The sequence below is a fragment of the Portunus trituberculatus genome, chromosome 28 (genome assembly GCF_017591435.1).
Source record: "Portunus trituberculatus isolate SZX2019 chromosome 28, ASM1759143v1, whole genome shotgun sequence".
NCBI classification, from domain to species: domain Eukaryota; kingdom Metazoa; phylum Arthropoda; class Malacostraca; order Decapoda; family Portunidae; genus Portunus; species Portunus trituberculatus.
This window is the reverse complement of record NC_059282.1, coordinates 11,576,056-11,592,648: the sequence shown is the minus strand read 5'-3', so window position 1 is coordinate 11,592,648 and position 16,593 is coordinate 11,576,056. Positions and strand designations below refer to the sequence as shown.

Here is a 16,593-nt window from a genome sequence, read left to right as displayed (position 1 = left end):
ATGTATTACTTCTTAGTCTAAAGCCTTCAAGATTTACCAGCATCAAGATAACGTTACTCTTCCATTTGCTTACTTCTTGTTCCACTACGTCTTCAATTTTTTTTTTTTTTCCACAATGCATAAGAGAGGTCGATCAGAGACACACAAATCTAGGAAGAAAAAAAGTGTTTCTTCTCTCTCTCTCTCTCTCTCTCTCTCTCTCTCTCTCTCTCTCTCTCTCTCTCTCTCTCTCTCTCTCTCTCTCTCTCTCAAAAACTTAATTATGTAAATAAAATAAAATAGACATGAATGAAAATGATAAATAAGCATAAATGAATAAAAAGAACCTCCAATTTAAGTTTGCAGGTGCCTTACAATTCCTCTCTGAAACAAGGTCAGGTCACAGGAAAGAGGAAATACAGATGTAGGCAGAGAGCGTTCGTGCCATTAATTAAAGGCGAAGAGTGAAGCTACTGTTTAACTCTTACATTAGGGAGGTGGACAGATCAGAGGTGAGAGTGAGTAGAGCATTCTATGCATTTTGTCCTTTCAACTCACTCGTCCTTCCATTTAGACATGAAAGCACAGCAGAAGGCCCCTCCCCATCCACCCACCCGTTGAGTTACCTAAGGATTATTCAGATGAGATAACAAGCGTCACACCGTCACTATCAGTCACGAAGGCAGAAACGACTCGCGGACATGATCCTCCTATCAGCGCATAGATTGAAATCAAATCGCATAAACACACCACGAACTCCATCAGACCATTTTCCTTTCTGGTCGCTGCGCCTCCCGGGGATCGTGAAGGCTGTGGCCACACGTAGGAGGTGCAGGAAAGGGGAGAAGAAAGAAGCAGGGAGTCCACGAACAGCATCAGTATTCCGCCGCGAGCCCTCAGACCAGCCAGCCATCGATTTTACACTAAGCCTGACAGTTTTCTTCGCTATTTCTAAGAGTCCACGAGCGGCAGTGTGCCCCTCTACAATTAAAGCTTGAGTTGTGCCGGGAATATTGTGTTGTGTCCAGCTGGAGATGAGGGGCGTTTGGTGTGGGTGTTGATTATTGTTGTTATTATTATCTCTCTCTCTCTCTCTCTCTCTCTCTCTCTCTCTCTCTCTCTCTCTCTCTCTCTCTCTCTGTGTGTGTGTGTGTGTGTGTGTGTGTGTGTGTGTGTGTGTGTTCCTCCATGTTCGGGGTTCCGACGCCCAGACTCCTCCTGTTCTCCTTCCTGACTTTCTGCCTCTCGCCTACAAATCAAATTGACTACACCATAATTTAGCCGGGAGTGTATTCGTTGGGTATTAAATTGACGGACATGGTTGAGTGCGGGCCATTGGCTAGCCCCGCCCCTCGCCCCCGCCCCCCTCCTTCACGGCTGCCACACGCCGCCACGCCACCTCACTACCTGGGTGTGTTCTCCCTCGCTCCTCGCATATATTTCACGAACAGGCCTATAAATCTCACGGATATATGCTAATGAGTTGATTACGTGGCGGTGGGAGGTGATGGATGAGACTCTGCTTCCCGTAATGCTTGGCGACAGATGTCTTGTTGGCTGACGGGTCCCGGTGATGCCTGATTGGCCGCCCACACCAAGCCCCGCCCACCCGCCGCCCCGCCAAATGGTCGAAGATAATGTCGGATGATTTAGCCCAAGTTAACTACTGGCAATACCCGCGGTCATACCAGAATACCGATTGTTCCAAGTAAGACCCGTGTGCGCTCGCCTGCCATTTACGCGGATAAAAAAAGGGACCTCTCGAAACTGAGGGAAGATTGGCAGGTGTTGGGGGCGCGAGGCTGCTGACGGCGGGCGCTGGGCGAAGCGGGAGGCGGCCTGACGGAGCAGCGGGAGTCTGACCGAAGCCTGGCCAAGCCCACGGACTTCACCAGGGCTCCGGGAGCTTCGCCAGTAAGCCCTTCGTACAACCAGCGACTTGGGTGGGGATTTCTGAAAGATTTGGAGTGGCAAGGGGTGGACTAGCGCGCGACGGCGGCGACGGGACGGCCTCCGACGGGGCAGGATTGAGCGGCGCCGGTGATTGTGGCGGATACTGCAGGATTGCCCCGACTTGCCGCGACTTACGCCCTGAGCCCCACCTGAGCCGAATTTACCGCGCCGGAAGCCGTGACTTGGGCGCCGCGGCCGAGGAGGAACAACACGCCAGTGAGCCAGGTCGCGTGGGGCCCCTCGGAGGGCGGCCCCGTCTGCAGGTTTGGTGGGAAGCGAGGCCCGCATGTGAGCCGCCGTTGCCTTCGCCGCCGCCGCCGCCGCCCCTAGGAGACCCGCCACCATGGAGGGCCTCACGTCCGGCCTCCATGATGGTCTCTCCCTGCATGACCTTCAGCCGCCTTCACTCACCCACGACACCGCCCACACGCCCACTCACGCCCATGATCACACCCACGATCCCACGCACGGTCTCGGCCATCGCCACACTCCCGCCCACGACGCCCTACATCATCTGGAAGTCAGTCACGCCCACGACGCTGTCCACGGTCTGTCCCACGCCCACGCTTCCACCCACGGCACGCCCGCCTCACATGCTGGCCTCGGCGCCCACCAGACGGGCGTATCCTCAGCCCTGCGAGGTCCGCCGCCCCTCCATCCCCTAACGCCCACTCCCTCTACGGTGCTGCCGCCCACGCCCACGGACAAGAAGCCGCCCATTGTAGGTGAGTCACGGGCTGCGTTCAGTATTTTGTTCTCCATTTTGTGAATTTCTATTTTTTTCCAGTTTTGCAAGTTTTTTTTTTCAATGTTTCCGTCGGTGTGTTGCTGTGGGAGGTGCCGCAATACATACCGTGGTGTTGCGCTGATCGGTGTTGTGGCGCTCGGTGTTGTCCTCGTCCCCATGGGAGTGATTATTCTCTCGTGCGTGCGTGTGTGCGTGCATTAGTATAGTGTGCATTTTGTGTCCCGCGGTGCTAACTGTGGTGATGTGTGGTGCAAATGGCGGCGTGGTGCAGCTGTGAGGGGACCAGTCTTTGTTGTCTGTGGTGTTGTGGTGGTGTAGCGGCGGCCTTAGCAACGGGTGGCAAGGCAGACTGGTGTGGTATATAGATCTGGTGCTGTTGTTGTTGTTAGTGGTGTTGATGGTAGTTGTGGTGATGGTGGTTGTGGTGGTGGTGAAGGGAATGGTAGATATAGTGGTGACGACTGACTCAGTTTATAGTGTAGTGGTGGTGAGGATGGTGCTGTGGTGATGATGGTGATGCTACGGGTGTGAATATGGTGTTGTTGGCATTAGAGGTGATGATGGCTGCGAAGGTGAAGGTATGATCATAGCTGCGTGGTGGTGATGGTGGTGATGATGAAACCAGTGATAAGAGTGATGAGAACAGTACAATTACTACTCTATAGATGGTGATGACATTAATATGGGAGGGAACGGTAATAGTAGCAGTAGTCATTACGGTGGTGGTGAAAGTATTGATGATGACGGTAGCAGTGGTGATGATATTACCAGACGCAGCATGGTGATGATAGGGACAACTGTAGTAATGATGGTTGTGATACTGGTAGGCTGGTAGTAACAGTAATAGTGGTGAAGGGAGCAGCTGCGGCGGTGATAGCGGTAGTAGTGATAGTAATGGTGATGGTGGTGGTAGTGGCAGGAGCGATACAGTAAAGGCAGATGTGGTGGTGGTAGTGATGGTGATAGTGGTAGTGGTGGTGGTGGTGGTGGTGGTGGTGCTGTTGTGAATCCACCATCAGCGTTGCGATTGATAATTGTGTGAGAATTATGAGTTAACCAGCGGGCGGCCATGTGCGTGTAAAACTGTACGTGTGCGTGTGTGAACTTGTGTGCGCTCGTGTGTGTGTGTGTGCGTGTGGGTCGGAAAAACAGGAGACAAGAGAGAAAACGCAAAAAGCAGTGGTTCATTTTGACTTAGGTGTGCGTACATGAGAGGTGGCGTAATGAGATCGTCAGGCGGGGGGCGGTCGGGGCAAAAATTGACCCTTCATCACAGAAATCTCCGTCAGCGGTATTACTGACGCCTGACACTGTAGCGCCGCCGCCACCACCACCACCGCTACCGCCGACCGACACCTCTCTCTCTCTCTCTCTCTCTCTCTCTAAGTTGGATATATAGGTATCCATTTGACTTTTTTTTTTAAATTTGCTTTATTGCTGTTGTTTTCGTTGTTTTCGTTGTTGTTTTTGTTGGTGTTATCGGTTTTCGTTTCTTCTTCTTTTTCTTCTTTTTTTTTCTTCTTCTTCTTCTTCCTCTTCTTCTTCTTCTTCTTCTTCTTCTTCTTCTTTTATCATCTTTTTTTAGCAACTTTTTCGTTATCATTATTATTGTTATCATTATCATTATTGTTATCATTATTATTATTATTATTATTATTATTATTATTATTATTATTATTACTATTATCATTATCATTGCTATTACTACTACTACTACTACTACTACTACTACTACTACTACTACTACTACTACTACTACTACCATTAGCATCATTATTATTTTCAGCATCACCATCACCATCACCATTACCATCACCATCATCATTATCATCTCGTACAATTCTATCATGATTCTCTTCCTCCTCCCATTCTTCACCAATTTTCACATCTCCCTCGGCATAATGATTTCCCGAGGCACCGTTTTATAATATCTCTCCTCACCTCAAATCCCTTATCATTTACTACACTACACCGTCACTCACATGTGGGATCGCGCGGGTTTATCATTCCTCAGCATCATTCCTCATCATTCTCCGCCACGCAGTCACCATCATTCACCGTTTCTCACCGTCACGCCTTCTGCCACCCCTCCCAGACGCGCTCACCACTGCTCACCATTCCTCACAATCCTTTCACGTCACGTACCATTACTCACGCGCCTTCACCACCGCTCAGCATAATTTGGAATCACTCCTTATAACGTATGATCACTTAGCAGCATTTGCACTCACTCAGCATACTCTATAGGACCTCAGCATTACTTAAAACTACTTAAAATCGCTCAGCATACTTTACAGTGACTTTTTACCGCTTAATATTTACTTATACCATTTGCAGTCACTCAGCATAACCTAACAATCACTAATAGAGCTTCAGCATTATTGTGAACCACTTAAAATCGCTCAGCACAGTATACAGTCACTTATACTGTTAAATATTTACTTACAGTCTATCATTCTATCTATCCATTGCACTCCGGGAATGAATTAGCTTATACGTGACAGTATATTTTCTGCACACTCACTTTAAACCACTTAGAATTTTGCGTCCTCTCAGCATCACTTCAAGAACATCCGTTATACAAAAATTACATCTATACTACTACATAACATCCCTCAGCATCACAAACAGGTTAGCATATGTAAGGTTCAGCCGTCCGTATTCATAAACGCTTTGCTCTATCACCACGACTATTTCCCAAGGCTACAGAAATGATTAGCCGAGTTTTCAAGAGTATTTCTTCTGTTAATAATGTAGAAATCTTATTATTCTGCCTCTAGAACCGTGAAACCACCCTTAAAAACTCGTGTCAATTTAAATAAAGCCTTTTGAAATATTAGAGGTGAGGCCTAGAATTTTGAGAATCAGCATCTCTTCAGTCTCTCGTTGGCGCCGCATCTGTCACTTCAAATTGGCGCCAAGTAAGCGATGGAGACGAGGTTATCTTATCTCAGTCTCTTATCAGGTGTGAACAGCTATGGGTCGCTTATACTGGGGCCCCTCTGTCTGTCTGTCCGTGTGTCCGTGTGTTTGTCTGGCTGTCTCTCTATCTGGCTACTTGGTGCGCTGTTTCCTTGGGCTCATTTCACGCAGATGGAGTCAGTTTTCAGGCTCAAAATGTGAATAGAAAACGGGTGATGTTCGGAACTTGCCGCTCCGTTGAAAGGGCGGAAAGATGATGTTTTTTTGAGATTTTTTTTACATTGTTATTTTTTGAGGTGTTTTGATGTTTCCTCCCGAGAGTTCAATTGTTCTTTTTTTTTACTTTCCTCTGTTTTATACAATTTTCTTTTTTTTCCTTTGTGTCTGATTTGTTTTTTTGTTTGCTTTATTTCTCCACTTCGTCAGCTAATATAGAAAAATTGTAACTTTATCATGACTCTCTCTCTCTCTCTCTCTCTCTCTCTCTCTCTCTCTCTCTCTCTCTCTCTCTCTCTCTCTCTCTCTCTCTCTCTATTTATCATTTATATTATCCATCCATCTACCTATCTATCTGTCTGTCTGTCTATCTATTTATCTATGTATAATAACGCAGTACACTCATTATTTTCTTCACAGTAACACACACACACACACACACACACACACACACACACACACACACACACACACACACATACGGCAAACATGTGCACGCCCTTCACGTGGGTGTAGCGAGGCAAGGTGTAATTAGCACGGGCTGATTAGCGGGCCGCGGCGAAAGGCGGAAAATGTTAGGCCGGAAAATAATGTAAATTGAAGCTAAAGGGAGAACGACGTGTCTTCAGAGAGAGAGAGAGAGAGAGAGAGAGAGAGAGAGAGAGAGATTGCGGTCAGTTCCTCCCCCCCCCCAATAATGGTCCAACGAAGCCATTGCGACCTGTGATAAATTAACACAATGCCTGAAAATGCCAAATAAACTTTAAAATAATAACACAGGCAAATATGAATTGAAACCGGCTGTAGTGAAACGAAGCATTTTTTTTTCTATTTTTTTTTTCATGAATGTTTTTTAATACTACAACGCAACGAAATAAGAACTGCAGCGCCATCTGTCAGGAATCTCTCTCTCTCTCTCTCTCTCTCTCTCTCTCTCTCTCTCTCTCTCTCTCTCTCTCTCTCTCTTCCAAAGTGAGCGCCATTTTGGTGTTTACTTCATAGTGTTGTATTGATTGCCGTGGTGTGTGTGTGTGTGTGTGTGTGTGTGTGTGTGTGTGTGTGTGTGTGTGTGTTTGCTTGTTGTTGTTATCGTTGTCGGTGTTGTTGAAATATGAGAAGAATGAGGAGAATGATTAAGAGAAAAGGAGAAAAAGTAAGAGAAAGAAGAAGAGAGGGTACGAGGGAAAAGGAGGAAGACGAGGAGGAAGGTGGAGGAGGAGGAGGAGGAGGAGGAGGAGGAGGAGGAGGAGGAGGAGGAGGAGAAGCTTCACGTGATAAACAGAATGCGTATGATGATGATGATGATGATGATGCAGAGGAGGAGGAAGAGGAGGAGGAGGAAGAGAAAGAGGAGGAGGAGAAGAAGAAAAAGAAAAAAAAGAAGAAATGATAATGAGAAGAAAAAAATAATCAAGTATAATTATGCGAAGGTGAATTATCTTACCTATTTACATCGAAGAATTCACATTTCACCTCGCCTCTCCGTCACACCTCACAAACTCACAAACTCACAAGGAAGTTTGAATATCACATAAACCAGACTTTAGTAATATATTTTTTAACCCATATATTCATTCCTTTGGGTGAAAGCACGACAAGATAAACGAAAGGATGGATTGAGTGTATGTGTGTTAGAAAGTGTAAATATTCTTGTTACAGCGAATTTCTTTGTCCATGTAACAAAGAAAAAGCGGTAACTGTAATTGTCATCCACACGGAAACGAAAATCAGAATCTTATGTTTCTTTTTACCGCTTGATTTGTTTGTTATTGCGATGCGCCACACTGTTATCATTGGCGGCAGCTGGTGAAGGGAACACAGCCTGAGGGATTAGCATTTGTTCATATGTCAGTATTCTTCAACGCTTTGCTTTCTCACCATCATAACTTTCCAAAGGCTTTAGTTGAGGATGTTCATGTTTTTAAGGATACGTTTATGGTTCCGGTAATAGACTGGGAAGAATTGTAGATAAGGAGAAACTGTCTTGAAAACCCGCTAGTCGCCTCTGTGGCCTTGGAAAACTGTCGTGGTGAGAGCGTACGGCCGATAGTTATGTGTAGCTTCTCATTAATGTTTTTCATCTGGTATTTCCTTCACTACCTCCAGTTGAAGGAACACGGTTTGAATAATTAGTATTTTGTTCATAGTTATGGATAGCTTCTTAATAATATTCTCTAGCCTGTGTTCCCTTCAATAGGACCTCATATTTGTTACAGTGGTTTCAAATTATCTCTTTATTTATCTGTGGAGACGAGAAATACAACACTCCAATGAAAATCTGTACCTGATATTCCCTATTTTTCGTTGTATTTCTCTTTATTTAGCTTGAACCACTGTACCGATATGTTGACTCCATATTTTTATTTCACTAAGTACAAAAGATAATTGGTAAAAATGGCAACATATTTAGAAGAGAGAATACGCGTAACTTCTTCAGAGGAATATTCTTCAGCCTGTAGTCTTTCGCTTCGCCACTACCTCCAGTTTGTCACAATGTCCTCAAAATATCTCTTTTATTTATCTGTGGAGACGACGAATGCAAGGAAAAGTTCTTAACTTCTTCAGCACCATAACGCGTTTTTCTTATCCTAGTTACTATTTGGCAATTTTACACACCATCAGAAACATGGGCTTAGAATATCAAAGACTCTTTTATTTTATTCATTTATTTATTTTTATTTATACCAAGTGAGCTTTTTCACGAGAATTTATGGGCTAAAGGGGGAACTGTTTGTGGTACCTCCTATTTCAAAGCCCACCCGCTAGGAAACCCTTGTCCCAAGTGAGGAAGCCCAACCTACACTCGGTGACCATTATTCTTTTGATCTTCATATATACACTCCCTAATGCAAGTAAAATCGTCTGATCACACCCAAAAATCAAGGTAAAGATGCGTCTCAGGATTGAAGAGGCTAACATTCCTTACTTTTCGTTGGATATCTAGCAGGTAACAATTTCTCCTCACTTACTTTGAACGTCTGTAGCAATACTTTGGTCTATTTCACTAAGTACGCATGCGGTAAAATTAACAAGATATATGAAAAAGAAAATAGAGAACATATAAAGTATCTGCTAAACCACATTCTTTCTTACCTCGTGAATGTAAAGAGAGTATTAGGTATAGGTTCATTCATAAAGGTGCAGATGAGTGTGGCTGTTTGTGGTGACCTTAGTGAGTGCAGATGTGGTGAAGGTGTGTGCAGAGGTAAACAGGTGGACGGTAGCAGTGGACAGGTGTGTGGAGGCTGAGAAGTAGACAAGCGTGTGGACTGGGAGACATGTATGAATGCTGAGAACAGATTAAGTTTACATTTATCATTAGGTAGTATGGTGTATTATGTGTATAGCGTGTGTGTGTGTGTGTGTGTGTGTGTGTGTGTGTGTGTGTGTGTGTGTGTGTGTGTGTGTGTGTTAGTCACGGAGACACGTAATCTAAGACAACCTGCTCCTCCTCCTCCTCCTCTTTCTCTTATTATTCTCTCTTTCTATCTCCTTCGCGTCTTTCACCTTTCCTCCACAAAGTAAAAGGAATGCAGACACAGAAGCAAGTGGAATGAACGAAGATGAAAGAAAAAATTGCATCACAAAAAGTGAGCACATTACCTGACAACAAAAATGATAGTAATAATGATAGAAGCGATGAGCAGTAGTAGTAGTAGTAGTAGTAGTAGTAGTAGTAGTAGTAGTAGTAGTAGTAGTAGTAGTAATAGTAGCAGGAGGAGGAGTGATGTGGTAATAATCATAATGAAATAATAATAGCAATAACAAAATAAGAATAGAATAACAATGATAATAATAATAATAATAATAATAATAATAATAATAAAAATAACAATCTAAAAAATACTGAAACCAGAAACAAATTATCCATCATCATCACAACCACCACCACCACCACCACTACCACCACCACCACCATAACAACAAAAACAACAACAACAATAACAACAACAACAACAACAATCGTGAATCATCAACTGAGATAAACATCACACAAATAAATTTATTTTTCCCGTCAATTTTTATCATAAAGCTCTCTAAAATAGTTAAACCCCCACCTCTCTCTCTCTCTCTCTCTCTCTCTCTCTCTCTCTCTCTCTCTCTCTCTCTCTCTCTCTCTCTCTCTCTCTTCTCTTCTCTTCTCTTTCTTTTATTTTCCCCTCTTTCTTTCTTTTCTGTTTCTTCTTTCCATTTTCTTTCTCCATTCCATCTCTTCCATCTTTCCACTCCCTCTTCTCTCCTTTTCCTCTCTTCTCTCACTCCCCTCTCCTCTCTTACTCTCTTTTCCTCCCCTTTCCTCCCCTTTCCCTCTCTCACTCTCTCTTTCCCCTCCCCTTCCCCTCTCTCACTCTCTCTCCTCTCCCCTCCCCTCCCCGTTCTCCCCGGCCATCCTCTCTCAATCCATTGCAATGATTGAATTTGTTGAATATAAATCCCTGGACGCCATATTGAATTTATGTGCATTTATTATTATTTGGCTTCGTATTAACGGGATTAATTCTAAATATTGTGAACCACGACATTACGAATTAAAACACCCCCCTTACCCCCTTCCACCTCCTCCTCCTCCTCCTCCTCCTCCTCCTCCTCCTCCTCCTTGTTCCCCCTTCCCTCCTCCACCTCCTCCTCTATCTCTTCCTCATCCCTCTGTCTACTTTCTCTTCCTATTTGCTTTGTCTCTGTCTCTGTCTCTCTCTCTCTCTCTCTCTCTCTCTCTCTCTCTCTCTCTCTCTCTCTCTCTCTCTCTCTCTCTCTCTCTCATTCTGTTCCACTAACCTATACTAAGTTTTATCTTTTTTTCTTCTTTCTCCTCTCCATCTTCCTTCTCGTTCTCCTCCTCCTCCTCCTCCTCCTCCTCTTCCTCCTCCTCCTCCTCCTCCTCCTCCTCCTCCTCCTCCTCCTCCTCCTCCTCCTCCTCCTCCTCCTCCTCCTCCTCCTCCTCCTCCTCCTCCTCCTCCTCCTCCTCCTCCTCCTCCTCCTCCTCCTCCTCCTTCTTACACCTGCTTTCCATTTCTCTTTCACTTCCTGTACATCTCCTTTCATCTTCTTCCTCGTCTTCCTCCTCCTCATCACCCCTTCCACTAGCCACTAATCTTCTCTTCCTTCCCCCTCTCCTCCCCCCAGCTTCTTTCTCTCTCTCCCCCTCCCCTGAAGCATCTTTCTCATCTCCTCTCCCTCCGTTCGTCTCAAAAGTTCTCTCATGTTTTCTCTCTTTGTTGTGTCTCCCCTCTATCTCCTTGTTTCTTCTATCTCCCTTCTTTTATCACCACACCTGCGCCTGTCTCTATTTTCCTCTCTTCTCTCTACGTCTCTCCTTTATATCATATTTCCCCTGTTCCTTTTTCTCTTTTACCTATCTACGTTTTTATTTTCTCTTTTTCTTCATTGGTTTTTCTTATTCTTTTATTCTCCTCTTCTCTTCTTTCCTTTCTCTTCTCTATCTTCTCGCCATCTCCTTTATCTTATCTCCCATACCTTTCCCTCCTCCTCTACTCTCCTTACCTTTCCTCCATTTCCTCTCCTCTGTACTGCACATTTTTCCTTAGTCCAATACCTCTTTCCTCTATAACTCCTCACCCCACTCCTCGCCCCCCACCCAAGCCTCCCCCAGCAGCTTTTCTATCTCCCCCAGAAGCACCCCAGTTACCCAGTCACCCCCTCCTGGCTCCACATCCTCCCCATCCCCTCGCTCACTACAGAATCCACGATTTCCACTGTTCCAATACATTCTGTACATTAAAAGGATACACGTTTAATTGCCTTTGGTGCTGCGTGTATAAATGTATGCCCTGGGTGGTCAAACTGGCATAATCCTTGTTTATTATACTCGACGTTATATCTGTTTGTATGCCCGTCATGGCCCGTTACGGCGACCATTAGCCCCGCGGTTACATCGTATATCGAAGTGGGTCTGTGTCGTAGTGGTGGTGGTGGTATTGGTGGTGGTGGTGTTGGAGGTGGTGGGCTGCCTCTTGTTGCTATTGTGGTGTTGGTGGTGGTCGTGGTGATGGTGTTGTTGTATAGTGTAGTGGGTTTGTGTTGTTGTTGTTGTTGTGGGGATGGTGTTGTGGGGATTGTGTTGGTGTATTTTTGTTGTTGTTGTTGTTCTTGTTGGTCAGATTAAGTTATACGCTTTGTCAAATTGAAGTCAGATTGTTATGCTTTCTATTCTTATTTAGTTTTTTTTTTTGTCAAGTTACACTCCGTCTGATTGAAATCACGCTGAACAATACTCTTGGTCAAATTGAGATAACATTACTCTACACTCTTATCTAAACTGAGCTAATTAATTTATACTCTGCTAAGTTCAGGTCAAATTAATATATTCTTGCCCTGCCGATGTAAGATAAGTTTTGCTCCGTCAAGCTGAGATTAAATCAAGTTGCAGTACAAAGGAGGAACAAACATCAGCATTCGTGTTGGCAATACTGTACAGCGCGCCATGTGTTTTAAAATAAGGGACGCATGATAGTGTGATAGTAAACCGAGAAATCCTCCCTATCTACCTCTCCCTCCAAAACAATACATATAATCAAACTCCGGTAAAAATTTCAATCAATAATATCAACTTTCTTTCTATCTCTCCTTTCTAATTAAGCTGAAAGGATAAGAGGTAGACGGGGAGAGGCCTTAATCATTACTATCCAAACTACCCCACGCTATATTTGTACATTTAGGTAATAAGAAACAAAGGGATATGAGTTAGAGAGAGAAGTGGCGTGCGGTCTTCTTTTGTGTTCTCTTGTGACGGTTTCCCCTCCAGCGGTGAAAAAGTCTACGGTCAGAGCGTGTCGTGTTTCATTTACTCCGCGGGTAAACCTTGCCACGCTTGAGATTGTTATTGTTTACTGTTGTGTTTCCAAGTGTTTCCATGCACTCTTATTGTTGTTGGTGTTATTGTTAGTACTTGTGTTACCATTGTTGTTATTATTATCAATGACTTTCTCACTGGGACATGTAACAACCCACGGCACTAAAAACAACAATTTTTTTTTTAACACAGACGAAAAGAAAAGGAAATGGAATCAAAAGAATAGATATGACAATTTCTCTCTCTAGTGCATTGCTTAGACGTGGCTGTAGAATAAGAAATGTGTCAAAGTAGTTAATAATAAGGAAGAAAAAACATGAAAAAGGTAACAAAAATTATCGGTTTTATGAAAAAAAAAATCAAACAACAGTGAATGTATTGGCAATAAATTGAACTCCTTCTCCTCCTCCTCCTCCTCCTGCTACTACTACCACCACCACCACTACTACTACTACTACTACTACTACTACTACTACTACTACTACTACTACTACTACTACTACTACTACTACTACTACTACTACTACTACTACTACTACTACTACTACTACTACTACTACTACTACTACTACTACTACTACTACTACTACTACTACTACTACTACTACTACTACTACTACCACCACCACCATCATCATCATCATCATCATTATCACTATCATTACTTCTCTATTATTTTCAGGTTATCTATAGAGAGAGAGAGAGAGAGAGAGAGAGAGTCAATTTTTCATCCCGGTGTTGGCTAGAATTGGTGTGCTTTGTAGATATCCTCCCTCCTTTCCTTCTTCCTTCCTTCCTTCCTTCCTTCCTTCCTTCCTTCCTTCCTTCCCTCCTTCTCTCCTTCCTCTCTTCCTTTCTTTTCTTTCTTTTGTTCTTATCCTCCTCTCTTTCTTACTTTTTACTTTCTTTGTGCAGAGCGTTTGAATTTACTGCGGAGGAACACAAAGGAGGAGGAAGAGGAGGAGGAGGAGAGGAGGAGGAGGAGAGGAGGAGGAGGAGGAGGAGGAGGAGGAGGAGGAGGAGGAGGAGGAGGCAAATAAAGAAGAGGAAGAGATAGTGGGAGGAAATACTCATCTTTTTCTTTCTCTCATTTCCCACTAATTTTCCTCCTAAATGCACCATCTCTCTAACCCCCTCTCTCTCTCTCTCTCTCTTTCTCTCTCTCTCTCTCTGGATTGGTAACATGTTTTATATGGAAAATTTTCAAGGAAGTTTTCATTTTTACATCTATTATCTATTATATTTTCAGACCTCTCTCTCTCTCTCTCTCTCTCTCTCTCTCTCTCTCTCTCTCTCTCTCTCTCTCTCTCTCTCTCTCTCTCTCTCTCTCTCTCTCTCAAAGTGAACCCGAACACAAACATCTGATAACACAATTACGATTTGTTTGTCAAGCGATTAGAGTGAAGGGGGTGGAGGCGAGCATATTGTTGCAAGGCCCTTTTCCCTTTTCCCCTTTTCCTCTTTTCCCCTCTTCCCCTTTTCCCCTTTTCCCCTTTTCCCCTTTTGCCCTCACCCTCCTGTATAGGCTGGCCTCGCGCGCCCCTCTCCTCTCCCCTCACCCTAGTCACCGAGGCTCTCCTGCTGCACCCTGGCGGACATTCACCCTATATTTCAAAGCGACAATCCCCCTTTTATTCCATCGGTCGCTCGCTCATCCAAGATTTTTTTTTATATATCTTTTTTGCCTCAGTTTTTTTTTATTATTTTACTTATGTTTCTTTGTGTTTGTGTTTGTTTTGTTTTGTTATTTGTTTTTGTGTGTGTGTTTCAGTCTTCTCATTTTTTTTTCTCTCTCTTAATTTTCTTTTTTTATTCCTTTTTACTATAGTTGTGTTTTTGTTATGTGTTTACTGTTCCTCCTTATATTCCCTGCTAGAAACACACACCTGCTTCCTCCCCATACATTCCTCCTCCTCCTCCTCCTCCTCCTCCTCCTCGTCCTCCTCCTCCTCCTCATAACGACTCCAGCCACTGCAGATATATAGTTAAGATAATTGAATAGTGACCTAACGAAAGGGAAGGAGAATAATTAATTGCTCGTAACTGGTGGTGTTTTGGTTGGTGGTGGTGGTGTTGTTGGTGGTGGTGGTGGAGAAGAATGGCTGCTCTATAATGATGCTAGTGATGATCTTAGCAGTATAGAAATGAGAAAAGTATATTAAAAAAAAAACTTGTCTGAATGAAGGAATGGAAAAAAAGAAGGATAAAAATAACAAAGGCAGATATGTAGTTATGAGATACAAAATTCGGTAATAATAGATAGCATGGAAAAGAAAAGAAAAATAATGAAGACCAGAACAAAATGGACACAGACACTCAAAGGGTACAGAATAAAACGTTAAAAAAATGGAAATAAAAGGATAAAGAAAATAAAAGCCAGGCATTAACTTATAAGGTACAAAATCCTTTACTAATAAACAAACAACACGAAAAAAGAGAGAAAAAAAAATAACTGACGGACTGATTAACATTTCCTTGACTGAATAACAACAACTCTTATTTCTTTTAGTAACTGACTGACTGACTGAATGACTGGCTGACTTCGAACACCACCACTCATGTACAGACTGCCTGACTGACCGATTGAATGATAGATAAATGTATGTTTGACTGACTAACTGAATGAATGAATGAATGGCTGCCTGATTTACTCTTCATTAACTCCCCCTAAAAGTCACCAATAAGTCGTCATTCACCACTAATCATTTTCAACTAAACAAAAAAAGCATCTTACTTTAAAGAAATCTAACTTAACTTCCCAAACGTATTCACTTTTATTTACGATTATCTTCCTCTTTCTCTTCCTCCTCCTGATGTTTTCTCCCTCTCGTCTCGTCTGCCATTCGTTGAAGACTCAGAAGGCCTGCAGTGTTGACGAGACGCCCTTTCCTCCTCCTTGCAGTGACGTCTCGCCGCTCGCCCGCTCCCTGACACTCACCACAGATAACACCATTTTTATGTCCGGAGAGTGCGTAAAATATCTTCAACTCTGACAAAACATTTCCCTCCCGCCATGCACCTTTTTCCTTTCCACCACCACCACCATCACCGCCTTCCTGACACACACACACACACACACACACACACACACCTTCAAGAGCCCATCTTTTTCCTCCATGTCCTTCCTCCTTCCTTCCCTCACCTCCTCCTCCTCCTTCTCCTCCTCCTCCTCCTCTTCCAGTGAATCCATGACGCCCATATTTCTGCCGCAGACGACCACATCTCTCACGACTCCATATCACCTCTCGCCTGGATCTGAATTCGCGTCGGGATCCCAAGGTGGCCACGAGAAGCGAAGCGTTGCAACTCACGGCGGCAATGAGCGAGTTGCATCATGGGAGGTGGCGGACGGGCGGGGTGGTTGGCGAGCGTGTAGTTGTGACTTATTGCTACTGTTACTGTTTTGCTCTGCTTTTATTTATTTTTTTAGGTCAAAGAAGAAGAAATAGGCTCATTAAGGTGTCAGTCTATACTACTACTACTACTACTACTACTACTACTACTACTACTACTACTACAGATATTCCTGCTATTATTACCGGGTGTCGGGGTGTAGTAGTGGTGGTGGTAGTGGTGGTGAAGGTTGCGCTATAGGTGTCGTTTTTTATGTGTTATTTGTGTTATTGTCACTTTTCTTTCCTCGGTTTTCTCCTCGTTAGAAATGCTGTCATGTAGAGAGAGAGAGAGAGAGAGAGAGAGAGAGAGAGAGAGAGAGAGACGAACAAACAAAACAACAGAGACAAAAAGAAACAGAGAAAAGACTAAAAAGAAGAAAACTAAACACAAACACACAGACAAACAAAAATATTACCAACTCCTAAGAAAACTAGACAAACAGATGGACAGACAGATGGACAGGCAGACAGGCAGACAGGCAGAGGGACAGAGAGACAATGAGGCAATGAGTGAGGCAGTTGGACAGTCAGACAGGCAGGCAGGCAGGTCCCTAATAGCAGGATATCAC

The 16,593-nt window shown here is 43.9% G+C and overlaps 1 protein-coding gene across 1 annotated transcript in view; it reads left to right on the top strand.

The window, feature by feature from the left end:
- Window positions 1–1,652: 1,652 nt before the first annotated feature.
- Window positions 1,653–16,593, top strand: part of LOC123510179 (pituitary homeobox x-like) — a 34,116-nt gene continuing 19,175 nt past the window's right edge. The window contains exon 1 of the mRNA XM_045265055.1: window positions 1,653–2,657. Coding sequence (XP_045120990.1) covers window positions 2,276–2,657 — 382 coding nt within the window. The 5' untranslated portion in view covers window positions 1,653–2,275. The remainder of the gene's footprint in view (window positions 2,658–16,593) is intronic.